The sequence below is a fragment of the Corapipo altera genome, unplaced genomic scaffold (genome assembly GCF_003945725.1).
Source record: "Corapipo altera isolate COAL_440 unplaced genomic scaffold, ASM394572v1 2b, whole genome shotgun sequence".
Classification (NCBI taxonomy): Eukaryota; Metazoa; Chordata; class Aves; order Passeriformes; family Pipridae; genus Corapipo; species Corapipo altera.
The window spans coordinates 8069289-8093302 of record NW_020884874.1 but is presented as its reverse complement, the minus strand read 5'-3'; the positions used below and the strand labels follow the sequence as shown (position 1 = coordinate 8093302).

Here is a 24014-nt window from a genome sequence, read left to right as displayed (position 1 = left end):
CATCAGGGAAGCTGAATTTAAGGAAAATGCAGTGAGGCTGGAGATAAATAGGGTCCCAAGGCATGTCCAGCCCCCCCAGCAGCATGGCATAGTGCAGCACAGTGATGCGAAGGGAAACTGGATCTGCAGGATCACGGAAAGAGGAGGGGATAAAAAGACTCAACAAAGGGGAATCGGTAATTTCCTAGCTGCTGGGCTTGAGATCAACCAGGGATGTCAGAAGCAGCAGCAGAGAAGACAGGAAAAGAAAGATTTTGTGAAGGGTACTAAGGCTTTAGGGCCCATATATGATGTATTTATATAACAGAAGAAATATCAGAAAGTTCAGCTGAGCTGCAGCAGTAGGCAGGGAAAAATGAAGCAAAGACTTTATAAAAGATCTTATACCTGCATACAAACACATGCACAGGCTCGTGCTTTATATGTACTCTGCCTAATTCTGGATAAGACTATTATTATTTATTAATGAGCAAGCACAGCTTATTTTGCAGTTACTGCACTTTGCTCTAGACATCTCACTTCTTACGTATCAAATTATTTGTTTTTCAAACAATAAAAATTGCTGATAAATATTTTAAGCCAGTACTAAGCAATATAATTTAGGGACATTCATCATGGTGGTAGCAGAACAAAAATGCACTAAGTACTTAATCTGCAGAGAATCCCAATATATAATACCTTGAAATTTTCAAATAACACAGTCGTTTTCTTCTAGTTGATTTTATATACAGCTTTTTGTGACTTCTAACAATGCTGATTTATAAGAATATGGAGTACATTATAAACTACCTGGATAGAGAAGCCCCTCTAGCTAGTGCTAGAAGCTGGAAACTGACAAAATTGATTGCGGCCATCTCCCTCTGCCATTGCAGAACCATTGCTGTGCTAAGACAGAAAACTGTACAACCCCGATAAATCTTCTTTTCATGATGTACACCTTGGTATAACATAAAGGCAAGGGAGAACGGTAGAGAAAGGAGGAGCAGGTCTGAATCAGGTGGAAGAGACCAAAGGAAGGCTTTTTCTAAAGGCCGGATCCCTATGTCATTGAAATCACTTTGCCTTAGCTTGTGGGTGTGCCTAAACAATTAGCCTATGATGTATCACAGGACTAAAACCTCTCCATTGCAATACAATACATTCACTCAATCATCCCAAGCACTTTAAAAATGGAAAAAGTTGCTCAATATGTTATTTATGCACACGAGCACATTTTATCATTAAATCTAATATATTTGTCAGCAGCTAGCTTGTGAATTTACTCTACCTTTTTATTCATTTTGGACAATAAAACCATGCTGATCTGTTCCCAGCTGGTTTCATTCCTTGGTTCTACTGCATAAAACACAACGAGACTGCTGTCTGGGCTGCAAACACTCAAGAGAAATGGTTTAAATAATGAAAAAAAAATTGCCTATGCTGAAGACCTTGTAGTCAGGACAACACTGGATTTTGGAAAATTCTCTAAAAAAGTTTAGATTCTCGACGTTAACTGACTGGCAGCTTGTCCTTGGGGAATTCGGCATTTCAGTTACTGCAAAATATGTTTTAGCAGCTCGGACGCAGCTAGATGATACATGGTGCAGTAAAGCCCTAGACTAAACCCTGGAGAATTCATTGCAAGTTTTATCTCCACAGTGTGACCATGGTTTCAGTGTTCATAATATCTGCATTCACAAGTGAATAAGGCATATTTACATTTACTGTTCTGACTGACTAGTAACCCCCCTTTTTCTCCCCTGTGGATGCAACTGCGTGTCCCTGTAACGCATGCAAAAGTTATCCTGTAGAATGAAAACCACAGGCGTGACAGTCCTGAACCGCTGTTGGCAGATGCCCTGGGCTGCCTGCTCTCTCACTGCCTCTCTGCAGCAGCCTCAGGGATGCTGTGACTCCTTGGGGATGTGTCGCCATGCCACACTGCCTTGCCAAGCAGCAAGCAGCTTGACTCTGATGCCACAAACCAGATGTCACTCCCTGTAACGTTTTCCATGTCCAGCCAAACTGTGGCAGCCTCGGGTTGGTGTGGGTCTTTGCCCAGCTGTATAGTGTGCAGATGCATGCACCAGAGAGTGAGTGGTGTTGATACAGTATAGAAATGCCTGCTAAGGGGTGACATCGTATTTTCATTGTGCTGCATGTCTGGACAGGTAATGGAGCTAGAAGGAATGGGCTGGTGCTGTAATCCCAGAGTAAATCATAGCAGGCAGAGCTGGAAAGTCCTAATCTATCATACAAGACTCCTATCTTTAGACAGATACATGCAGGCTCAAGCTACAGGGAAGATAAGGTCCATGTTCTGTTCCTGACTGGACAGAAATGTGTGAGGCTATTTGGAAGGCACAGGAAAAGTTCTTTTATAATCTTATAAGAGTTGATGTTTAAACAGAAGATAGCAGTTCAGAGCCAAGGCATATCTTTCACAATCTTAAATACTGTTTACATCTTTCTGCTCTCTCCCTTTCTGGCTTACACTAGCTTGAACTTATGGTTAAACTCATCTGAAGAATTTCCTTTCACATTTCAGCATTTGCTTTTTGTTTTTCCTCATTTCTATTTTTACTTTCATCAAGGCTGAGATGCAGGGTTTCTGAGCTGCTGCTTAAAACTGTCCCCCCACAACTCCCAGTCAGGACAAATACCATCCATGTGCAGGAAGCTGTAGCCAAATTCAGGAACTATAAAATACAGGCAAAGATAAAACCATATAAAGAAGGAGTCTCTCAACAGGATTTTGACACTGTGGTGGCTCCTCTCAAAATGACTGGGAGATGAAAAAAGGCTGGCCCTGGCTGGGAAAAAGGAGAGGTCTGAGGAAGCTATGATATCATGCTGCTTAAAATACGGAGTTCACATCTGGTCAACCCATTATAGACAATATATGGTAGCACTTTAAAAGGTACAGAGAAGGGTCAGAGGGCAAAGCCCATCACTAAATGATATGAGGAATAGGAGATGACACAAAAAAGAAAGAGTGCAGGCAGAGAAAAGAAAGAAAGAAAGAAACCCATATTGACTGTAAAGAAAAGAAATTAATGGGGAATTTAATTAAAGCAAATACAAATGATTGGGCATTGCAGGTGGCGAAGTAAAAGGTTATGAAATGACATTAAAGTATTATCCTAGAAGAAAGGGCAGTTATCCCAGGAAGATACTGGTGTCTGAGAGAAGACCTCTCTGGTTTGGGGATCGCTGTGGAGCGTGCTCATAGGTAGGGGTATGTGTTTCCAGCAGCACCTCATGAAGCCTTCACCCAGATGCAGCCACTCCATGGCTATGCAGGACATGGCCTGTTAAGTGGGAGAAGGGTCTCTGGTCCCAGTTCACTGCCCTGACCTTCGGCTCTGCTGTTCAAGCAGCAATCTGGGTGCAAACCCAGAGAAAGGCATGGGGATATCAGAAAAGGAAAGCTGGATCAATGTAAGTCGGAGATGGATGGAAAGGGAACAGCCTGGGGAAGAAATGGCTATGCAGGTCAGCAGTATGGGAGGAAGGAAAACAGAAAAGAGAGATAGGAAAATAGCTGGCAAAATGGGAAGAGGGTGACACTGCAGGTGCAGGAAAGCAGTGTTAGAGCAAGAGATTGTAGGAATACGATGGAAGAAGCAGCAGAAAGACATGATGGGGAAGAATAGAGGGAGAAACTGGGCGGGGGTATTAGGGAAGGGAGCCTGAGAGAGGTAAAGGAAGAGACATACAATCAGTGGTGTGGGAGCAGCAGCAGGTGAGGAAAGCGGCACAAGGCATGTTTGGTCTGTGAGAAGGCAGAATAAAGTGTCTCTGGAACGTAGAAACAACTTTTACCTATAGGAGAAATTTTAGCAGAATAAGTTTGGACTTTTTGTAAGATGTAGAAGAAAAAGTGAGAGATTAGATCCACTATTCCCAGATGCTGCAGTATGCATCTATGTGGTACTCCATAGTGGCAAACAAATAGGACTGAGGCAAAGAACTTAATGTGTTCCAGAAGTGAGAGACAAAACAAGTATTTCTCTTCATCCTAATGGAGAACTGGGGTCCAGAGATGAGAGATAACCTGACCGAGGTCACTCCAGAAGGCTGCAGCAGAGCTGGGAAGATAGCTGCAGGTTCTCAGGCTGTTCTAACTCTCAGCTGCCTAATCTTCAGGAATCTGGCTAGAGACAATACAGCCTGTTATTTTAAAGAAACTCAGATAAAGAAATGTGTATTTTTAAATTGCAAAAGTAATTGTGGCTTTTCTCTCTTCTCTGTTGTTGCATTTTAAGGTGTGCTGGATGTAACAGCCTTGGGCTTTTCAATCCAATAACCTGTGCACCACTCATGGAAAGGAAAACTATGCCAAAACGGCTTGAGCATCTCAGAGTGGTGAACAGCTGTAAAGGAGACTACTGTGCCTATAGCAAAAGCTTGAAGCAGCTTTCTCATAAATCCTACTTTAAAGCATTGTGTGTTAATTTCTCAATAGTATGTGACACTGACTACCTGGAAAATAAAATATGGAGTGTGACAGAATACAAAAGGGCTAAGCTACAGATTCATGAAACCGTTGCATTTTAAACCTCAACAGAGAGTCATATTTTCTTCTATTGTCTAAAAAAACATGTTTTTTTCCTAATTGGTCAAAGTGGGATTAGAAGCTGTGAAAGCCATACACTTTACAAAGCCTTCTGGGAGCTTACAAAAGGCAGATATTTTCATGTACATCATCAGTGGAACCCCAAGTCATGCAGCTTCTTTGTGGTACAAACTAACAAGGAGCTGGAGAAATATGAGCACAGAGCTTCCCCATTTTCTTCAGTTTTTGGACAGTGGAGCTCATCCCTCCTTCTGTGCCACAGTAGGGACACCCTGGACCCCTAACATGAGCCCTTATCGTGGTTCTCCCCCACCCTCTGTGGCTGTTTCTTGGAGTGGAGCAAATGTCAGTCATAGGATCGTAGAACAATTCATGTGGGAAGAGACCCCAGGAGGTCTCAGGTAAAACCTCTTGCCCAAAGCAGAGTCAGCTATGGGATATGGGATCCTACCAGGTTGCTCAGGGCCTTGTCCAGTCCGGTCTGCAGAGTCTCTCTGGGCAGCCTCTTCCACCACCCCACTGTACTCATGGGTAAAAGGTTTCTCCTTATATGCAGTCTGAAATTTTCATTTCAAGTTTTGCTTGTTGTCTCTTGTTCACCTGCCACACAGCACAGTGAACAGCCTGGCTCTATCTTTTTAGCAACCTCCCTGTGGGTTCTGTGGGGCTGCTGCTAGGTTCACACCCCAAGCTTCCTCTCCCCAGGCTGAATAAGTCCTGTTCTCCCACCTCTCCTGAGCAGGGCAAGTGCTTCAGGCCCCAGGCCTCTTGATGGCCCTCCACTGAACTCACTGATTTGTCCATGTCTGCCTGATATTTCAGAGACCAAATCTGGATGCCAGGTTAGATCCCTGTGGTACCATGATTCGTACTGGCCTCCATGCAACCTGTCAACTGCCACCCACTGAGCCTGATCATCCAACCAGTTTCTCAGTCATCCCAACCGTAATGGTCCAATGAAGACATTAATATGACTTTTCAAATTTCCAGAGCACCTTCCACTAGGGAATGTTTCATACAGTAATGCATGGAGGCTCCTGCTTGGTCTGTGACAATAGACATCATTACTACCATTTTGGAGCTCAAAGCGGAGACGTGGAATAAATTGATCTAGATCAAGAAAAGAATCTTAGGCAAGGTTAGGAACAGAACAGAGCAATTGGCTCCTCGTCACAGTCTTGCACACAACTCTCTTGCACACAAGTCGTGGGTGTCCTTCCACAGGAAGATTTCATCTGCACATATCTTATTTCACACAGAATACTGAGAGAGTCCAACACCAGTCAAAAAATCCCTGGTGTCTGCTCACAAATTTTGGAGTAATTTAAATCCCTAGTAATAAAAGCTGTATGCTGTTTATTTAGCCAGGCTCTTTTAATGTGCTGTTTGTTGTCTTGATAGTCTATGTCTTCTTCATATTGTAATCATATTAAAAGAGCATTCTTTTCCTGGAATAAAGAGGTAATGATTCACAAGAGGCATAATTATTCCATGCAGTGCAGGCAGGATGCTGCAGAAAGAGCCGTCTTCTTTATGCGTAAGAGGCTTTTATTGCAAGTGTTCTACACAGTAATTAAATTCCTTTGAATGAGGAGGCTTGATTGGATTTTCTTTGGTTTATTGGGAGGAGTCTGAAAAGCAAGGTATTTAGCTCAATCACTATATAATTTTGGCATCTGTTGGAGGTTAGGGAGAAAGGTTCAGGGTGTCTGATTCCCATTTCTCTTATGTGTTATGTTAGCTGAACTCCATTGAATTCAATTGAATTACACACTATCTGAATTTGTGTGAGAATCAAGATCAGAAACCTCTGGCAGGAAACAGCGGGAGACCTGAAAGTATGCTTTAAGAATCCAAATAATCTAAGGGAAAAAAGCCTTGCTAAAGGAAAGTTACTTGCAGTTGCAAAGGCAAGTGTCCAAAAGCGAGGAAACTTTACATTTACAGTTTTCCCTCAAATCTGATGTTTGCCTTATGGCGAGTCCAGTCTTGGCCCAAAGTGGGACAAAGTTTTGAAAGACAGCAGCAAGAAAATAAAAAGTCAGGCAATCATGTAACAAAAATCTGTTCTGTGGCTTAACACACAAGCCAGGATGCTGGCATGGCACAACTCTTTAGTATTTGAGTTGTCGAACTAAATCATGTTTGTTTAACATCAGCTACTGTACACAGCTGCCAAGTAGGTTTTGGGTTTTCTTTTTAAAGGAAAAGAGTAAAAATGTAAATTAAAAGGAAAACTCTGCTATATACAGCCTCAACATCTATTAGCAATGTGTTTTCTGTCTTACAGCAGGAATTACGGCATAAATTCTTGTTATTCAATAAGGCTGTGTCAGGAGGAGGGTGTTGCTCAGGCAGGGAAGATGGTGTGTGACACCCTGGGGGTAATTTCACCCTGCTTAGATGTCTCTGGAGGGAGCATACACATGATGAGGAAAGTGGACTTTTCAACAGCTCAGAGAAACATCATGGGGCAATGGAAGGCACTTCCCTAATCTAGGGGCTCCCTGCCTGCCAGGTGTTAACACCCAGTGGGAGTGGGAATCTCTAAAGTGCAGATTGCCAGTAGTGTTCTGTGAAGGCTGGGATCTTAGAGAGGTTTCCAGGAGCTCTGCTGGTATCCCAGTAGTGATAAACCTGGGGCTGAGTGAGAGGAGGGCTGGTTTTGCAGGGAAAACAGCAGTGGGAACGAGGAGGAAGACCTTTGATAACCTTTTGATGAAGACAAAAAAAAGGCAAATAGGAAGGAGCTTGAATATCGATGCCTGTTGGGCGGAGACTGGGGCTGGCCAGAGAAGGACAATGACATGAACTTGGAAGTGACTGACCTGGACCTAGGTCTGAGAAGAACTGGCAAAAAGAAGTCTGTACACTGCAAAACCTTAGGCTAGACCTGCCTCATGTCTGTCCATTAGACTCCAAACCCCATAGGGGAATATAATTCTCTAAAATAGGTTCTTAAGTGCAGAATTTGGTTTATTATGAGGAATCTGAAAAGCAAAGTATTTAGCTCCTACCTAGTGTGAAAAGTACAATGCAGAGGAGAGGAACCATAGCAATGGTCTGCAATCATCTGTGATGTCAGCATGCTTGTTCGAACCCAAGTCAGGTCCAAGTGACTCCCTTACATATATATGTCTGTGACAAACCTTGGGTGTACTCTTCAGTCATCCTTGCAGGATACCAGGCCTGATGGATGTCTGCAGCTGAGGATACTTCTGATTCATTCTAATTGCAGCCAGAATGCTTTGGTTTATTACCTTCACTCCCTCCTACTTGCTGCCAGGCATGAACCCAACAAACTTGTCCCATTGTCCTCCCCTGCCTCTTTCCTTTCAATCCTCTAGTCTTGGTGGTATTCAAGGAGCACCATGAGGCAAATGGGACCCTCCAGTCAGTGGCCCAGGACTTTACAGAGAATATGCTATAAGCTGACATGGATGACTCACATTAAGCCATAGTTTTCCTGTTGTGACTCTACTGACCTCTGAGTGGTTGTGCTTCCCTTCACTATTTATTAGTTCTTAGCAAGGATCCCTCTTGAAGCCAGCTATCTGTACAGAAAGTTGGAAATGGAGCTATATTTTTTGATCAAAAAAAGGGAATTTTGAAAAAAAATTCACAGGCTGAATTAAAATTGGTTTTGTTTTACTGATGTTTCTTTTGTGTCTGGACTTCCTGAGTAGAAACAGTTATACCTGAGGACTACCTGGTTGATTCTGCAAATGGGAAGCAGTACAGCCTGGATCCTGCCAATGCTGCCCCCGGTTGCATGGGTTCCATGTACACTGTGCGTCAGAGTCCTGCAGATGGACATCCTGCTGGAGGCTCCTCTTCCTCCTGTAGCCATCATCCTGCTCAAATGTCTTCAGGGGGGTCCTCATCTACTGGCTTGCGGCATCAGAATTCCAGCCCAACAAGGAACGGGGCCTGTCTTGAAGGAAATAGAAGTGGTAATAAAACATCTTCCATTTAGTGATGTGCTATGCTGGTGCTGTGCTGGAATCTCAACTCATTCCCAAATTCACAAGAAAATTAGTGAGATAGTTCTGTGATAGAATCCATCCAGACCACTCATGCTTCCACTTAGAAGGAGAAGTAATAACCCTGGTAAACACAAAATCAATCTGTTCATCATTAAATAAAAAGGTGAATGTTTCCCGAAGCTGTTATTATGTAAAGATATGTATTATGTATAATTGTGTGGCAATCACAACTGTTATTATCAACTTAGAGATATAAATATTAATATATAAAGCACTCCTCCTAATTGATTGATACTGCCTACTGGCAGGTTATTTGTATGACACCAGCTGTGTACAAGATATGATGCAGAACAAACCCAAATATTAGTGCCTACCTTAAAGCATTCTCGCAAAAGGTTTTGCTTCCAGTGTGTGGCCTATCCTGCCCCTTTAATCATGAACCAAGCCAGATTTTGCTTGAAAAAGACTCCTCAGCAGAACATATATTTTTTGAAATAATTTAGCTCACTGCTCAAGGCTCTTTTGTTCTTCAGGGAGCAAAGTCGTAAGAAGTTTATCTGCAAATGCAAGGGATGCCATGGGAACCACTGCATTCAATGACTCTTCTTTTTCCCTTTCTTTGTGTTTTGTCCAGTTACCCTGCTAGGACTTATATTTACTGGGTCAGTACCTCTGCCCATCAGCTATAGTTCCTATTAACCATGATTTTTTTCCTCTAGAAATTACCCGAGTTCATCAAACGGGTTAGCTAATTCACTGAGCTTCCCTTAACTTTGTTTGCCTTTTCCAAGTTCTCAATTAGCAGGTCTTTATCAGTAGTGATTCCAACAATGTCTTCACCTTTACTAATTATTCAAATTTCATTTATGCATTTTTCATTTTGAAGATAGATCTAACAAAGAAGTTGAATGTCTCAGCCATTTTTAAGTCATTAATTTCTTTCCTTCCTCATTTATTAATGGAGTCTACCATCAATCTAGTGTGGTTTTTTTAAAATCTTTATATATTTGCAGAAGCCTTTCTGGTTCCCCTAGTCCCTTTGTCTACCATTAGATCATTACATTGTCTTTTTCCCCTTGCATTGTCCCTGGAAACTTCAAGTGATTCTGCATATTCTTGCTTGGAAGCCATTCCAGAACCTCTTTCTTTTTCATTTTCTTAATCTTCACTTAATTCTTTCAGTACCCCTCACCTCCCCAACACCTGTATTATTTCTTGTTCCTGAACTTTTGCTATTTAATATTTTAGAGCATTATAAGTATTATAAGTATTTATCCTTGTATTCATTTGTTTATCTAAGTTTGCCTTCTTAAATGTTCAATGCCTACCCAAAACCACCATTCACTTTGCTATTATTTTCACACACTTGTTTCCCTGGTTTACCCCTGCATTAGTCTCTTATAGAGACCACTAGTAAGTGTTTGGTTCTCATTATTTTTTCCTTTACTTACAGAGTCAACTTTACTCAAAGCAAAGTAGATAGTATAGAAATGCACTACTGCAAACAAGTTGTAAAAGGTCATCACTAGGAAATGGTGGCCTCAGTTACAAAGAAAAGGAGATGAAAAGACACTTTCTTTCAGATCTTGTTCAGTGCCTCTCAGGCTGCCATAATCAGGTGCTGGAAGGACAAGAGGCTTAACGTGCCTCCTACTGCTTCCTTAGAGCCTCCTAGCAGAACTGGGAACCTTTCGTCAAGCTTTATAGTTGGCAGCTGTGAGAAGCCAAGACTTAACAATGTTGTTACTTACTTGCTTTAAAAATCTTTATCATTCTGCTTGATATCACTCATTATCTCTTTGTAGTATATGTGAAGAGCCAGGGCAGTTCAGAGCAAAGGTCTGTCTAGCCACACATCCTGTCTTCACCACGGAACAGCAGTGTGCCCCAAGGAAAGGGATAAATGCAGAGGTGGTGCACTACCCACTACCCTTTCTGCCTTCAGAAATTTGTGGCTCAAGGACTTCCTGAGCCAGAGGTGGTGGATCCATGTTTAGCAACCCTTCATAGAGTTTTCTTCCCTGAATCACTCAGTGGCTTATTGAATACTTTGTGCATTTCAGCACACAAAAAATTTCCATGCTTAAGAATGTGTTGTGTACAAAAAACTCGTGGTATCAGGGGATGGAAACTATGTTCAAGGGGCTGAAGCCTAAAATCAGAGCATCTTAAGCTTGTTCAGCTGCATTACTTTCCCTTCTTGTTTCTGATTCTGAATGTCACTGTTTCTCAGTCTCAGCCAATGCCTTGTGAAAGTTCCGCATGGTCCTGAGCATGAAGCTAAGCTTCAAGAGACAGCTCCATCTCTCTTTTTGTGACTTCCCACAAACCCACAGTCTGCAAAATGAAAGGCTGAAATATGGCACATATTTTCTCCAGAACTGAACCAACAAAAAAGTCATAGAGTGGTCATGCAACAGGCTTTGCAGGTTCCTGTATTTCTCTAGCTTAAAACTTACTGAAGCACTTTGAGGAGCAAAGAGGAAGAGATTGTGTTCGAACCAGGCATCCATGACATGTAATTCTAAAGCAGTTACAACTGACTTGAAACTGTTATATATAATACTTGGGGTTAATAGGACCCATCCCAAAACACCTTAGTATTGTTTTATGTGACAAGTATTTGACACTCGCATAGCCTCGATCCTCTGGAATCTCTGTGTCATTTGGCCAGCTCAACAGTAAAGGCTTCCTAAAACTGAAAGGTATACAGTGTACATAATTTAAATGGTTATGGATTCACTGATACTTTTGGTTTTTGTTTTTGTTTTTTTAATTTTTAACAATTTATTAGTCCTGGTATCACCCATTGCAGATTAGGATCTACCCATACAGAGATGAGTGTCCTGTCAAGGTCTCTAACAGAGGGAATAGCAATCCCCTGTGCTCCACCCATGTATGGCAGCACAAACAGCCGGTGCACATTTGTGCCACCACCATCCATCACGTTTCCTCTGATCCACTGAGCTGCTTTCTGGAGACTCCAGCAGAGTCTCCTGTAGTCCATGGCAGTAGCTGGGTCCTCTGAGACAGAGGAGAGCCACTTGCTCTCAGACACATCAGGCACTTTTCTGTGGCTGTAATGGGCAACACATGAGATCCATGAGGTCAAGGTGCTCACACAGTCATGACAATATCACTTCCAGCATTAAGACACTTTAATGTTTCCAGTCACAGACTGGTTTCACCTCTTACTCCATTTGCCATAGTGTCAGTTCTGTAACACTGCAATCTCACCAGAGTCCTACAAAGCATTTCCTGGTCCCACTTAAAATTAGAGACTGTATTTCTTCACAGCTATCATATTTTCACCCACCATGTTACTTCCGCTTCTACTGGCAATCCCAGACTTTTAAAATACAGATCTTTCTGCAATTGCCTTAATGCAATTACACTGGAGTTTGATTACTGCCTTCACAAAGTCTCTCTTGCAAAAGTCTTTGGAATCTGCATATGTGTTTTTCTTCTTTCTAGGCATAATTTATATGTTGCTGAATCATAAGTAAGCAAAGATGAGTAAGTGGTGCATGCCAGTCTCTGTTCTTATACTCTTCAGTTTGTATACTTACAAGGCAGGGATGGGCAGGACTCATTAAAAAGAGGAAGAATTTATCTCTGAAACCTCAAACCAATCCTATTTATTTAGGGATAGTTATGAAAAGTATCTTGCCTTATTTATCATGGTGAGCAAATATAATGGAAAAAACCATAATCATAAAACATATCTCAGCGCATAGCAGAACATGTCTTTCAAGTGGAATGGATGAGATTAAACCTCAAAGCTCTCATTAATGCGATTGGAAGCTTGATGCCTAATTCTCCTTGATTATGCTAAAAAATTCAGAAAAAAAAATAAAAAAGATCTCATTTCAGAAAGCCAGTTGGGGCTGCTAACAGATAAACATGCACTTTCCTGTCATCATTTGCCAAGCTGAAGCTTTTAAATCAGGGAAGGAATAGTCAAGGACATCATAAACCTTTCCAAGCCTGCTTACATAACAGACAAAGCCTTTATCCCAAGTATGAAGAATTGTGTGTTCAACCACAATATAATAACCTTAACCTTGCCCTGTAGCTTGTTATTTTTATGTAAATTTTATTATCCAATATTAGCAGTTAATTATTATCACCTGAGGGTCTTTGTTAAAGAGGCAATTTTGCTTGTTAATGCATATATTTCCTGAAAACGTTTGGGGGCACAGGGTTAGAAATCTCTGTTTTTCCAGAATAATGCTGCAAGCACCTTGTGGGAGCTAGATCCAGCACATCCCCAAGGCAAAGGAGCTGCTGATGGCATTGTGAGCCTCACTGTTGGGTACCATTTCTTCAGCAAATAGAGCTTGCCTGCTAATTTTTTAGGATATTTACAGTCTGAAAGTTTTGGTGCTTTCAGGTGAGCTGCCTTTTTTTTTCCCCCACTACAAAAGAGAGGCAAAGTAAGAAAAGGCCAAATAAATATTTAACGCCCATGGCCACATCTCGTGCAGCCGGATACTGGGCTGCGTCTGCAGCGGCTGGAGGAGCACCTGCAATGTTTCATCCCCAGACGGTGTGTGCCATGCTGTAAGTGGGAGCAGCTGCTACCCTGGTGGGACAGGGACTCTTCTCCGATGCACTGCAAGGCTGAGGACACCAGCCAGGTGGTGCTTGACATGTCCTGCAAATGCTGGCCAATGCAAATGGACGCGTTAAACCCAATCTTCTTTGCAGAGCTCTCTGCTGACCATGGCTCATCAACCCCCCCCCAGTGCTCATAAATATCCTGTAATTGTGTTGTCCCAGATGCCTGCTTTTCTGATACCTCTCCTCCCGCTTGGCGTGCCATAGATTTTTAGAAAAGTGTCTTCTACAAAGCCTTCCTTTTGTCATTTTTTATAGTCTGAGGTGGTTTGTTTTTAAAATAACTCCCATTTCTCTGCGCCTTTGAGGGTCTGCTACTTCTGCTTAGTTTCAGTAGATCTGCTGCTCCTTATTATCTGCTCCAGTGCAGTCAGAGAGAACCTTTTAAAATTTCATTCCCACCCCCTTCCCTTGAGGCAAAGAAATCATTTAGGCCTGCAGCAATATTAAAGTTCATCTGTCACTCCCCTTCCACTCTTATCTATCAATGACTGTACTCCCTCTGGGCTCTGTTTGTTTGCCAAGAACATATTTAGGGAGTCTGTTATTTGTCTTTCCTTCTTTTGCAGGTTTAACGCCATCTTAGCATTTTATTTCCTTGTCACACCTCTGCAGCCATTTGGGTGATGGCTCTCTCTTCATTCTCCTTCTCAGGAAGGTCCTGAGGTGAGTGGCAGAGAAAAGCCTGTGTGGAGTGAAAACACAGACCAAGCCAGGCCACGTCTTTCTCTCAGCTTCACTTGGCTTTGGCCACTGATGTGGTAATTCCAGCTGTTTCTGTGCAGGCAATGGTCTCAAGTGGGATGCCCAGAGACTTTCCTCTGCAGAGGAACCTCTTCACTCTTCTTCCCCAATATCCTTGAGGCAGGAGGGGAAAGTACTTCCCTCTGATTACCTAAATTTCCATATCCCATTCCATTAATTTGACAAATTTTTGCCACCTGTCAAAAACAGGAAATTGGATTTGACCTAGATTATGATCTCTAAAAATAATTATTGGTCGCAAGCACTCCCATCTCTTTGTAATCTGAGTATTCATTATCATCTTGATTAATTCTGATGACAGGATGGCATAGGATACCCTGGAGACATGAGACTTCCTCATTTATCTAATTCTTAGGTTAAGTGTGAACATCTTCAGATAAGAAAAAATGTATAGCACTTGCCCCACTGCCATCAAACACTTTCATGCTTAATATAGTCTTTTAGCAAACTGGTGGTATTGAAACAAACCCTGTGCCTTTGTGTAGACATGAAATGATCTATTTTCTTTTGTAAATAGAGAAATTACACTCAAGTGGGTAAACTAAAATGTTAAAAAATCCAAATAAATTAAGCAGCAAAATAAATTCTAAAATATATGGAAAACCAGATTGTTTCCAAACTCACCAGCTACAAATTGATATTTGGCCACAAACTGGTGGTATCCCAGTTCTATTAATAACATTTAAAGATAGCCCCTTTCACAAAAGTAAAATAACTCATCCTAATTCATGAGAAAGCAGGGGATAATCCAGGACTTGATACTAGGTAGGTAAATAAAGTAAAAAAATATTTGAAGAATTAATATCAACACATAATTCTTGGTTTAATATTATTATGTTATACCTCAGGTGGGGATTTGAAAGGGTTATCTTCACCTGCTAGGGCCTGGAAGAGTTCTAGCCATGTAGTCTCTTTAGAAAGCTCATTTATGTATTTGTCTTTAAGAAATCAGATTTGTGCTATTGATTGTTAGATTGTGAAGGAATGAACAGATTCCTCCTGTCATTTCAACCTTCTGTTTTCCTCCCCCTTCCTTTCATTACAGGTACTTCCAATACCTGTGAAGGCTCCCAGCTGCACTCAAGTCTCTTTGCTACCCTTTGCCCTTTCCTGATATTGTATTTCTGGAAGGATCAGGTTGCAGGCAAGAGTCACTGAGCTCCAGGCTGCTCTTTTATGCCCCGAGTGAAATGCAGGATAAGCCCTCTGGGCTTTCCTTACGTTTATACAAATTAAAGGGAAAAAATGGGATTCTCAGTAGTGGCACGACATCTCCCCTGACCAGGTTATGGCAGTAGCATAGAAACTCCTGCAATACTTTGCACACAGTCAAACGTTTGTCTACTCCCTCTATTTTCCACCTAGTTTGCAAAAGCCTGTTTTTCTCCCTGACCTTCGGTTTGAGGTGCTGTAGTGCCCAATACCTTCACACATCAGCCAGCATCCAAACCACCGACAGATCATGAAGGGGAGAAATACTCTCTCCTCTATCTCTCAGACAAGTTTCAGTTCTCCCGCTTGTCCCTGACAAAGTTCCTAAATGTTACTGATGATCCAGGGGTTGGCCAAGATTACCCTGTTCATTTTACACTCTTTGTCTTCATTGTTTCATGCCAAAGGCTCCAGATGGTGTCTGTACCATTGTGTATTGCATTTATTTTGTGAGCAGAGCCCAGAGTCGCCTGAGTCCATATGAACCCCAGTCCTTGCTGTCTAATTAAAAAGACCTGCGGCTATTCCTTGTCCTTTATATCCAGAACAGTGACTTAGCAAATGAGAGTGCAATTATCATGATATTTACATTCCATCCCATTATGAAGCCCATCAACCAGATTTGCAAATTCATAGCACTACTGCTTTCTGGAGTTCATCCTGAGTAACTGCAAAATATACCTCATTACATTATACTGTGAGATGAGCATAGTGGCAAGAAAAAAAGGGCCAATATGCACATAAAACCATTATTGGGCATATACGGGCAAAGTCTCAGCTAATGTAAATCAGCAAAGCTCTGTTGAAGTCAATGAAATGACAACCTACATAAGCCACAAACCCAGCCCAGTACATTTGCTCACATGCATTAGGATCATGTTTTGAGTCACGCATGAGGATTCTTACACATCTAGCCTGTTTCTATAAGTTCAGTACTTCTCTGGAAAGCTCATCCCTTCTCTCCTCAGCAGTTCTGATTGTCTCTTGTCTACCTGGGGGCTTCTCCAGGCTCCAGTTTAGGTACCTGTGGTCTCCCTCTACCTGCACTCTTCTGTTTCATTTCTAGTCTTCTGTAGTGTTTGCTTGCTTACCATTTGCACATCTCTCATTAAAAACTGGGCCTTGACAGAAAGAGAAGAGCAGATGTGGGCAAGTAACGTTTTATACATCTGTATGCTGCTGCTTGCTAAGGCAAAGTTTGCTTGATGTGGATATAAATAAATGGAAAGAGCTTTCCTGTAACCTAGCATAGTATAGTTCTCGTCATAGTGAAGCAGCATAAATGAGGGTACAAATTATATTGAGGTGGAGGTTCAGATTTATAATTCTGCAGAGACTAAGAATAAAAACATAAATGCACTTTCATTCCAATGTGCCTTTATTCACTTGATTTAGAGCTACAGCAAGCTGAAGTGACCTTAAATCATCCAGGGCTTATACCATTAAAAAGTCACATGTGCAATGTTCATCTTCACATGTTTTAGTAACTTTCCAAATCAGCATTCATTGGAGACCATCAGCTTTGTGAGAGACTAAGATTAGGAGGATATGGACTGGAAACCTTCCTTTACGCTGTAAGTCTGGATATCTGAATGCAAAGGAAAAAAACCTATTTGCTAAATCCTGATTTTATCTTCTAGCCTTTGCATTCAATGGCAAACTCCTTTGTTTAGTGCTGAAGAATTTTCTCTCCAGGTGGGAGGGTAGCCTCTTCTTGAGCCAAGATCCCTGCTGCTTGAAGATCAGACAGCAGGGGCAGCTCAGTTTAAGAGCCTGGCAGCTGGTACATTTTCCTTCCCCGGCAGGAACTTGAGGGTTTCATGTTTTTTAACGCAATTCGCCAGCTGGGATTGCGTTTTCTGATAAGCAGTCAGATTGGAAACCACTCCATGTCCCTTTTCTTCTTACTCCACCATCTCAGGCTGATATTTGCACACTCAGGTCTAACATCCAATGCCACAGTGGGGCTACCACACCCCTGCATACTCACAAACCCAGGAAACTGCTTTGTGCCATTGTAATCCACTGCTGTGGGCTTTTTTGTACCAATAGCCTCGAGTCCTTCACCAGAACAAGATGCAGCTCGACCATCAAGCAAGAATCCTTTGACCTGGACGGTGGATGATGTGGTTTGGTTTGTGAAGGATGCAGACCCCCACGCTTTAGGTCCCCACGTGGAGCTCTTCAGAAAACACGTATGTAGAAGGCTGCCCTTACCATTTCTGGTAATTTAAGTCCCAAGAGATAGCCAGTGCATGTCTCACATATAGTCTCAGCTGCCTTTGGCTGCTACAGGCAGTGTTTGTGCTCAATCAGGTTGAACACAGGGCCCTGTGAGGGTGGCTCTCTTGGGGACTTGTGCTGAGGAAAATTCACTTATCCCTTGAAAAGGTAGTCAAACACTGGAATGGGCTTCCTGGAGAGGTGGCCAATGCCCCAACCCTGTCAGTGTTAAAGAGGCTTTTGGAAAGTACCCTTAATAACATGTTGTAATGTGGTCAGCCCTGAATTGCTCAGGCAATTGGACTAGATGTAGGCTCCTTCCAACTGAAACAGTCCTATTCTGTGCTATTCTATGATATACTATGCTATTCTATCCATTTATCCTTCAATGGGGAGACTCTAACAGTGTCTTTATAAAATGTTCACTATTTGTTCCCAGCTACCAGAGCATAAATTGTTTCTATGCCAAGCCTACAAAGAAAGAAAGCACTGAGGATCTGGTGCTCATTTTTCATTGTCAGATTGGCACAAAAACCCCCTCATCTCAATGACAATTTTTTTCACAGGATATCTATGATTCTTCTCTGAAGACCATTATTTATGTGTCTCCAGATATTTAGCAGGAGAAACCTAAAACAACCAAGCTTTTAATCCTTTTCCCCTCAGTATTATGTAACTACATAACCAAATTTAACAGACCTGCTGACTCACTGGAGGATATGGTAGTTGCTTTTGTGATGCAATCTCCAGTGATGGAAATTATATTATTCATAATTAGTAAAGAGGAAGACTGTAAACTCGTCTGATCTGAAATTTCTTGTTCTGCTGCTGCCCATGAAGTTGGCACTAGTGTATCTAGTAGCATCTTTGGCCTTCTCCATCTGTCTTTGATCAATTCAGTCTGACTATGAGAAATGGATTTTATTGTAAAAGTGACTTGTTTGTGTTCAGCTGGAGGTCATAACTTTGAATCTAAGTGCCTGGACCTGGGTCTAAATGAGAGTTGCTTCCCAACCCTGAGTCCTGAACAGCACCCCAGGTGCTGCAAAGCAAACGAGAGGGTTTGGAGACTAGATCTCACTCCTTGCCATGTGCCAGCAACAATAGGTAGGAATGTGGGGCCACAGACAACACCTGAGGGAGACAAATTATGGACTTTCAGCTACACTCTGGATGCAGGATTTCCAAATACTGAGGAGAGGAGGTGACTGAGGAGCAGATGAAAATGAAGATGAACACAGGCCTTAGTATATGCTTACCCTAAGAAGGTATTGAGGTCATCTGCCATTCTGTAGACAGACCTGTGGCATGAGAGCAACAGCAGGCACAGTGGTGTTAGGGCCAAATCTGCAAGTACGGGTCAGGTGCTGGCCTACTTTTCCTGCTTTCTGCAGAGAATTCAGATCTGCCTTCTAAGTTGACAATGAAAATATGGCCTATTTTGGTCATGTGGGCAACCAAGCAGATAAACAAGCCACCTTCAGATTTGAAGTAACTTGCTTTAGAATGAGTTTCTGAGAGTACCAGAAGGGGCTGTGCATCATGCAAGGCAGAAAGATGTACATCCCAAAGAAAAAAAAACACCAAACATTTAAAGTTTGTCTTGTAAATATGAAGAGTGCAAAAGCACTAGTTTTTTCTAGTTTCCACTTGTAGCAAAGTATGGCACAACATGCTTTTATGTAGCAGCAGGGTAGTGGCACACTACAGGCAATCATGGGCCAGCTGCACTAGAGCATGCCATGATACTGCAGCTGCTCTATGACTGAAGAGATCAAGCTAAATTACCACTAAAGACTGTCCCTGTCATCCTTTGCTGCACACCTAGCACCCATAGGCTCTACTTATCATTGGTTTCCTGGTAAAATATGCCACAGGTGTGAGAACCTGGGTATGATTGCCACACAACTCATTTCAATTACACCTTTGAGTTATATATGTCCCTGCAAATTTTCAGCCTTCAAACCTCATCTGGATTAGCACAAAGACCCCAGGGGTGAGAGACAAGTGATTAGTCCATTAACCTCAGCCATATCTTCCTGTATGTTCAATATTTATGTGAAGAGGGTGCATAATTTACTTAGAAGCACTTACTGTCATTGACAAGGCCCAGCTATTGCCCGAAATAGTTGCATTGGCAATCAACTCATCTGAGTTATGACACTGGTAGGGGGAGCCTGGTGGGACCAGCAGGAAGAAAAGGCTGGAGGCTGGAGGATGTATCCTGCATGCAGGCAGTATGCTTTCCCACTGCTCTATTAGGCTATTTGGGTATTGACCTCAGTCCCCAGAGCCAGCTTTTCCTACATACAGCCCACATCCTTCACTGGCACAACAGGTGCTGCAGGATGATCTGTCTCTGTCTCTGCTCTTTCCACCAGGAGCAGAAGCTTTTCTACTTGCCAAGACACCCAAGCAGCTCTGTCACTGGTAGCTCCTGAGAATGTCTACCAGAGACTGAGAAACGTCCTACTAGCTCCCCTCCACTGTTCCCTGCTCCCTCACCATGTCTGTGTACCAAGGAGAGCCAAGCTCGTTGATGACAGAGCTTTTGGTCTCATGGAAAGGAGCCATCGGCCTGGCCAGGGACCTTGTAGCAGCACTGTGCGCCATGCAGCGCTCTATCAGCAGGAAAGAGTTGGTAGAAAGATTAGGGAAGGGAAATGGCGAAGTGGAAAGAGTTACACTGGGAATTATCAGGTAGAAAACTCAGGCTGGAAGGGATTGAAGGAATGTTATTGTCTGACAGTTTAATTATGGCCAGTGATTGGCAAATGCATACCTGAAGGGGACAAAAAACTTTGAGTTTAACATATTCGAATAGCTACCTATCTCTGACAGTGCTAGACATTAGATTTATGAGCACGTGTCTTTCTCCAGATCTTGATCACAAGTGTCTGAGCACTGACCACTGAGCTACCACTTCGTGCGCTCCTGTTGCAGGTGGTGGCCTTACCAGGGCTGGTGTCTGTTCATGACTCTGTAGAATACCAAAGAAGGGAAAGACATGTCTATATCTATATCCCAAGCATGATATAGATCCTGAAATCTTTGATTTTACTTAGATTTAAGTGCTTAAACACCCATGAAGGTGGGTACTTTCACCCTACTAAAAGAGAAAGAGGTGTCCCTCAATCTGGGGGACATCCACCACTGGCTGCAATTCTCGTTTGCATGGCATAGAGCTTGTTTAGGGGCTACTCTGCTTTTTGAACAATATCCTCAGAACAAGTGCTGCAAGAGGCCAGCACAAACACAGTAATACTCATGCAGGAGGAAACTATATGTTCATATCCACGTTATCATGATTTCACAGCTCATATGTTTTCTGTGTCCGTTGTCTTGCAGTGATGCCGTGGAATGTTGATGCTAAAAAATACCTCAGGAGCAGTTAATTGGGGGTGAGATAAGGAAAGGGTTTAATTGTGCCAAGGCAATAGATGTTACAAGACACGTGCACCGTCTGTGGTTGAGATGTTACATTTTATAATACCGTCCATCCAATCCCAAGTGTGTCCACCCTGTAGCCTTTGCTCTGGTCTGCCCCAGGTCCACCCCCTTAGAATGGAGTCTGGGGTGTATTTCGGGACCACCTTTTCATCACCATCACCATCTTCAGAGCACAAAGGGTACACAGTCACCTAGTTCTTGACTCTGCTCTGTTGTTCAGGCCTATGGGTGTTCTCTAAACAGTATAGGCCTTGCCTTGACAAGAGACTAAACATTGCCACTGAATTCAGGGGTAGATTTGATATGGGGAGCATAGAATGGGGTAAGAGGGTTAAGGAATGTGTAAACTACTTGTACTACAGGGAAAGGGAGTGAGGGCTGCTGCTTTTAAACTCTACTTCTACTACTTATAAAACTTACAAAAATTAGGAAAATAAAAAACTAATAGGGGCTTAAGGCATCAGCAGGAACATGATGATGACCTCCCGCAATATTCTGACTTGCAGTGTTCCAGATCTCAATGCATGTGAAACAAGCTAATTGCACTGAAGGCACTGTATTTTACCAGCTCCTAACCTGGCTCAAGATCTTCTGGTGGGGCTATTGCAGATGTGGGGACCATGCTATCAAATTCTTCTTTTTAAAATTATTTTTAAAAGGGCTGACACAGTAATACTGTAAAGAAGTCAAGCCAAGAATCTGCACAGAGACATGGCTAATATGGGATATTTAATTGGATATAAATGCTCCCTTGGGCATACTGTTGTCATCCAGTTTAATTTTGACCCCTACGCAGTAATAATAATGGAAATAATAAAATGCTGAACTCAACATCTAGAAACAGCTGTCTCTGCACCTAAACCTCAACAGTGTTTTCACCCTATAGCACCACAGTTAGAGGAGATCTTTTTTTATTTCTTATGCAAACAGTAATTATACATAACACTTATTCTTACTTTACCTTAGCTTCCTTAAGATAATGGGAAAGAGAGGGAAGGTGAAGAGGGCTTCTATTATGGATAGAGTGGGGGTTGCAAAATGAAGACCATTAATTGATTGAGTTAATCAGAAAGTGACCTTAACTGCTCATCAGCTAAATCACCTACTGAATGGAATAATAATGATCAGGGCAAATTAGGATCCATAGTATTGCTTAATAAGTAGACAATGGATTACAGTGGAAAGATCTGACCATCAAAATCACAGAATACAATATATATAGCATTAGAGTGTGTGTATATGTGTGTATGCATATGTATGCATACACTTGTGATGTTTTAGCTCTGATGGTCCAAGTATGTAAGCGTGCTGGAGACCATGGGGAAGGTAAGTACTTTTTAGCAGATCCACTAATATAGTCAAGAAAAAAGAGAGACTGGGTCCAAGGAGGGACAGTATAGCTGAAAGCTTCTGTGTTCTACAGTTCATAGTGAAAGAGAACTACGTGTGAACTACTCTGTGCACTATGGCTACCTTGTGCTCAGTACAGTACTTTGTAATTTCACAAGGTTGTCAAGCCAACAGGTCTGGGGTAAACAACTGAATTTGGTGGCAATTTCATCCATTTACATGGGAGTTAAATTAAAATGTAACAAATTTTATTAATAAATGCAATGAAATAAGCAAATTACTGCTCTTTTCAATTTTAGAAAAGAATCCATATATATATATGGCATATATATATGTGGCATATATATATATAGTGTGTACATGTATATACACACCTCACTGGATATAAGTGTATTGGAGATATGTGAAACATGCAGATAACAAGGGACAAAGCTGGAACTGAGATCGAGAGGTGTGCTGTCAGCAGTTCCCTGACCACATCCCTCTCTCTCCATCACTCATTCCTTTCTCTCTAGGCTTTTCTAAGGACTGGGTTTAGAGCAACCCTGATTTTTAAAAAAATCTCCCTTTTAGTTGCAAAATAATTGAAAACCTAGAAAAACCTAAAGTTCCTTGGAGAATAAAAAGTAGTATTTAATTAAACTCTCTTTTACATCTTCCTTCTAGCATACTTCAGATTTCAATTTTTTAAATGAAATTTCAAAATGCATGGCATTTCAGCTACCCCTAAAAGACATGCTGTTACTAATTCACCTTGTTTAATGTGTCAGAATGCAGTGGGGGAAAGGACGTTAACACATTTGATTCTCTTTCTCTCTTTTGAAACCAGGAGATTGATGGCAATGCTTTGTTACTTCTGAAAAGCGACATGATCATGAAATACCTAGGGCTGAAACTGGGACCTGCGCTGAAACTGTGTTACCACATTGATAAGCTCAAGCAAGCCAAGTTCTAACAATTTCTTGAACAACAGAATCTGAGCTAAACCTAGATGGAAAACTAAAGGTAACATATTGCCTTACAGAAATGCATTCATTTGCAGATTGCTTTTCCCTCTTTTTTAACAAAGACTTGGTCTTTTTTAACATTTGTGCATTTTCACCTGTTTTTAATCCAATGGGATCTTTTGTGCTGCTTTGTGTTAATAATATGCCAAAAATTATATAATTACAATAATTATTTTGTATCATCGATATTATTATGATTATAGTAAGTCCTATTTTTGTAATCAGAAGTGGAAAATCAAAACCAAACATAGTTACAACATATGCTGAGGACTGCCAAAAGACAAATGAAATGTTCCTGACTTGCCATGGTTCCACCTCCTCGGAGTAACCGCTGACCTGCATCGGCTGGGCACCAGCTACACTGTCCTTACTCAAGAACTGAAAAAGTGCAGCACTTGGTCACTTACTGTCTGATGGGAGCTGTCTTGCACTATCTGAAAAACTTGAATTATTCACTTTAAAAAAAAAAATTAAAAAATTTAAAAAAAATAAAAAGAGAAAAAAGACAGAAAAGAGAGTTTACAAAAAAATTAAGAAAGAAAAAAAATAGCGCGGGAAAGGTTTTTTTCCCAGCTAAGGTATTTTTCCCCGCTAGAGGGAGCAGCCCTAGCAAACTTGTGGCTGGAGCTATGATGCCGTTCTGTCTGATGAGCTTTGACCACCATGACTCTCAAAGCGAGCACATCCGTAAGTACCGCCAAGGAATCACAGACTCCCAGCAGGATAAGCGCGTTACCATCTACAGATAATTAATTCAAGAAAAACCCAAATGCAGAGAGTGTTTCTGACAGGATGTTTCCCGTTACACCAAACAGGGGGTGGACAGCTCCCACGGTGTCTGGC

General features: G+C 41.8%; 1 protein-coding gene across 1 annotated transcript in view; it reads left to right on the top strand.

Moving 5' to 3' along the window:
• Nucleotides 1-23681, top strand: part of SCML4 (Scm polycomb group protein like 4) — a 71144-nt gene extending 47463 nt beyond the window's left edge. Inside the window, exons 7-9 of the mRNA XM_027634158.1 lie at nt 8245-8511; nt 17194-17336; nt 22994-23681. Coding sequence (XP_027489959.1) covers nt 8245-8511; nt 17194-17336; nt 22994-23119 — 536 coding nt within the window. The 3' untranslated portion in view covers nt 23120-23681. The remainder of the gene's footprint in view (nt 1-8244; nt 8512-17193; nt 17337-22993) is intronic.
• Nucleotides 23682-24014: the final 333 nt, after the last annotated feature.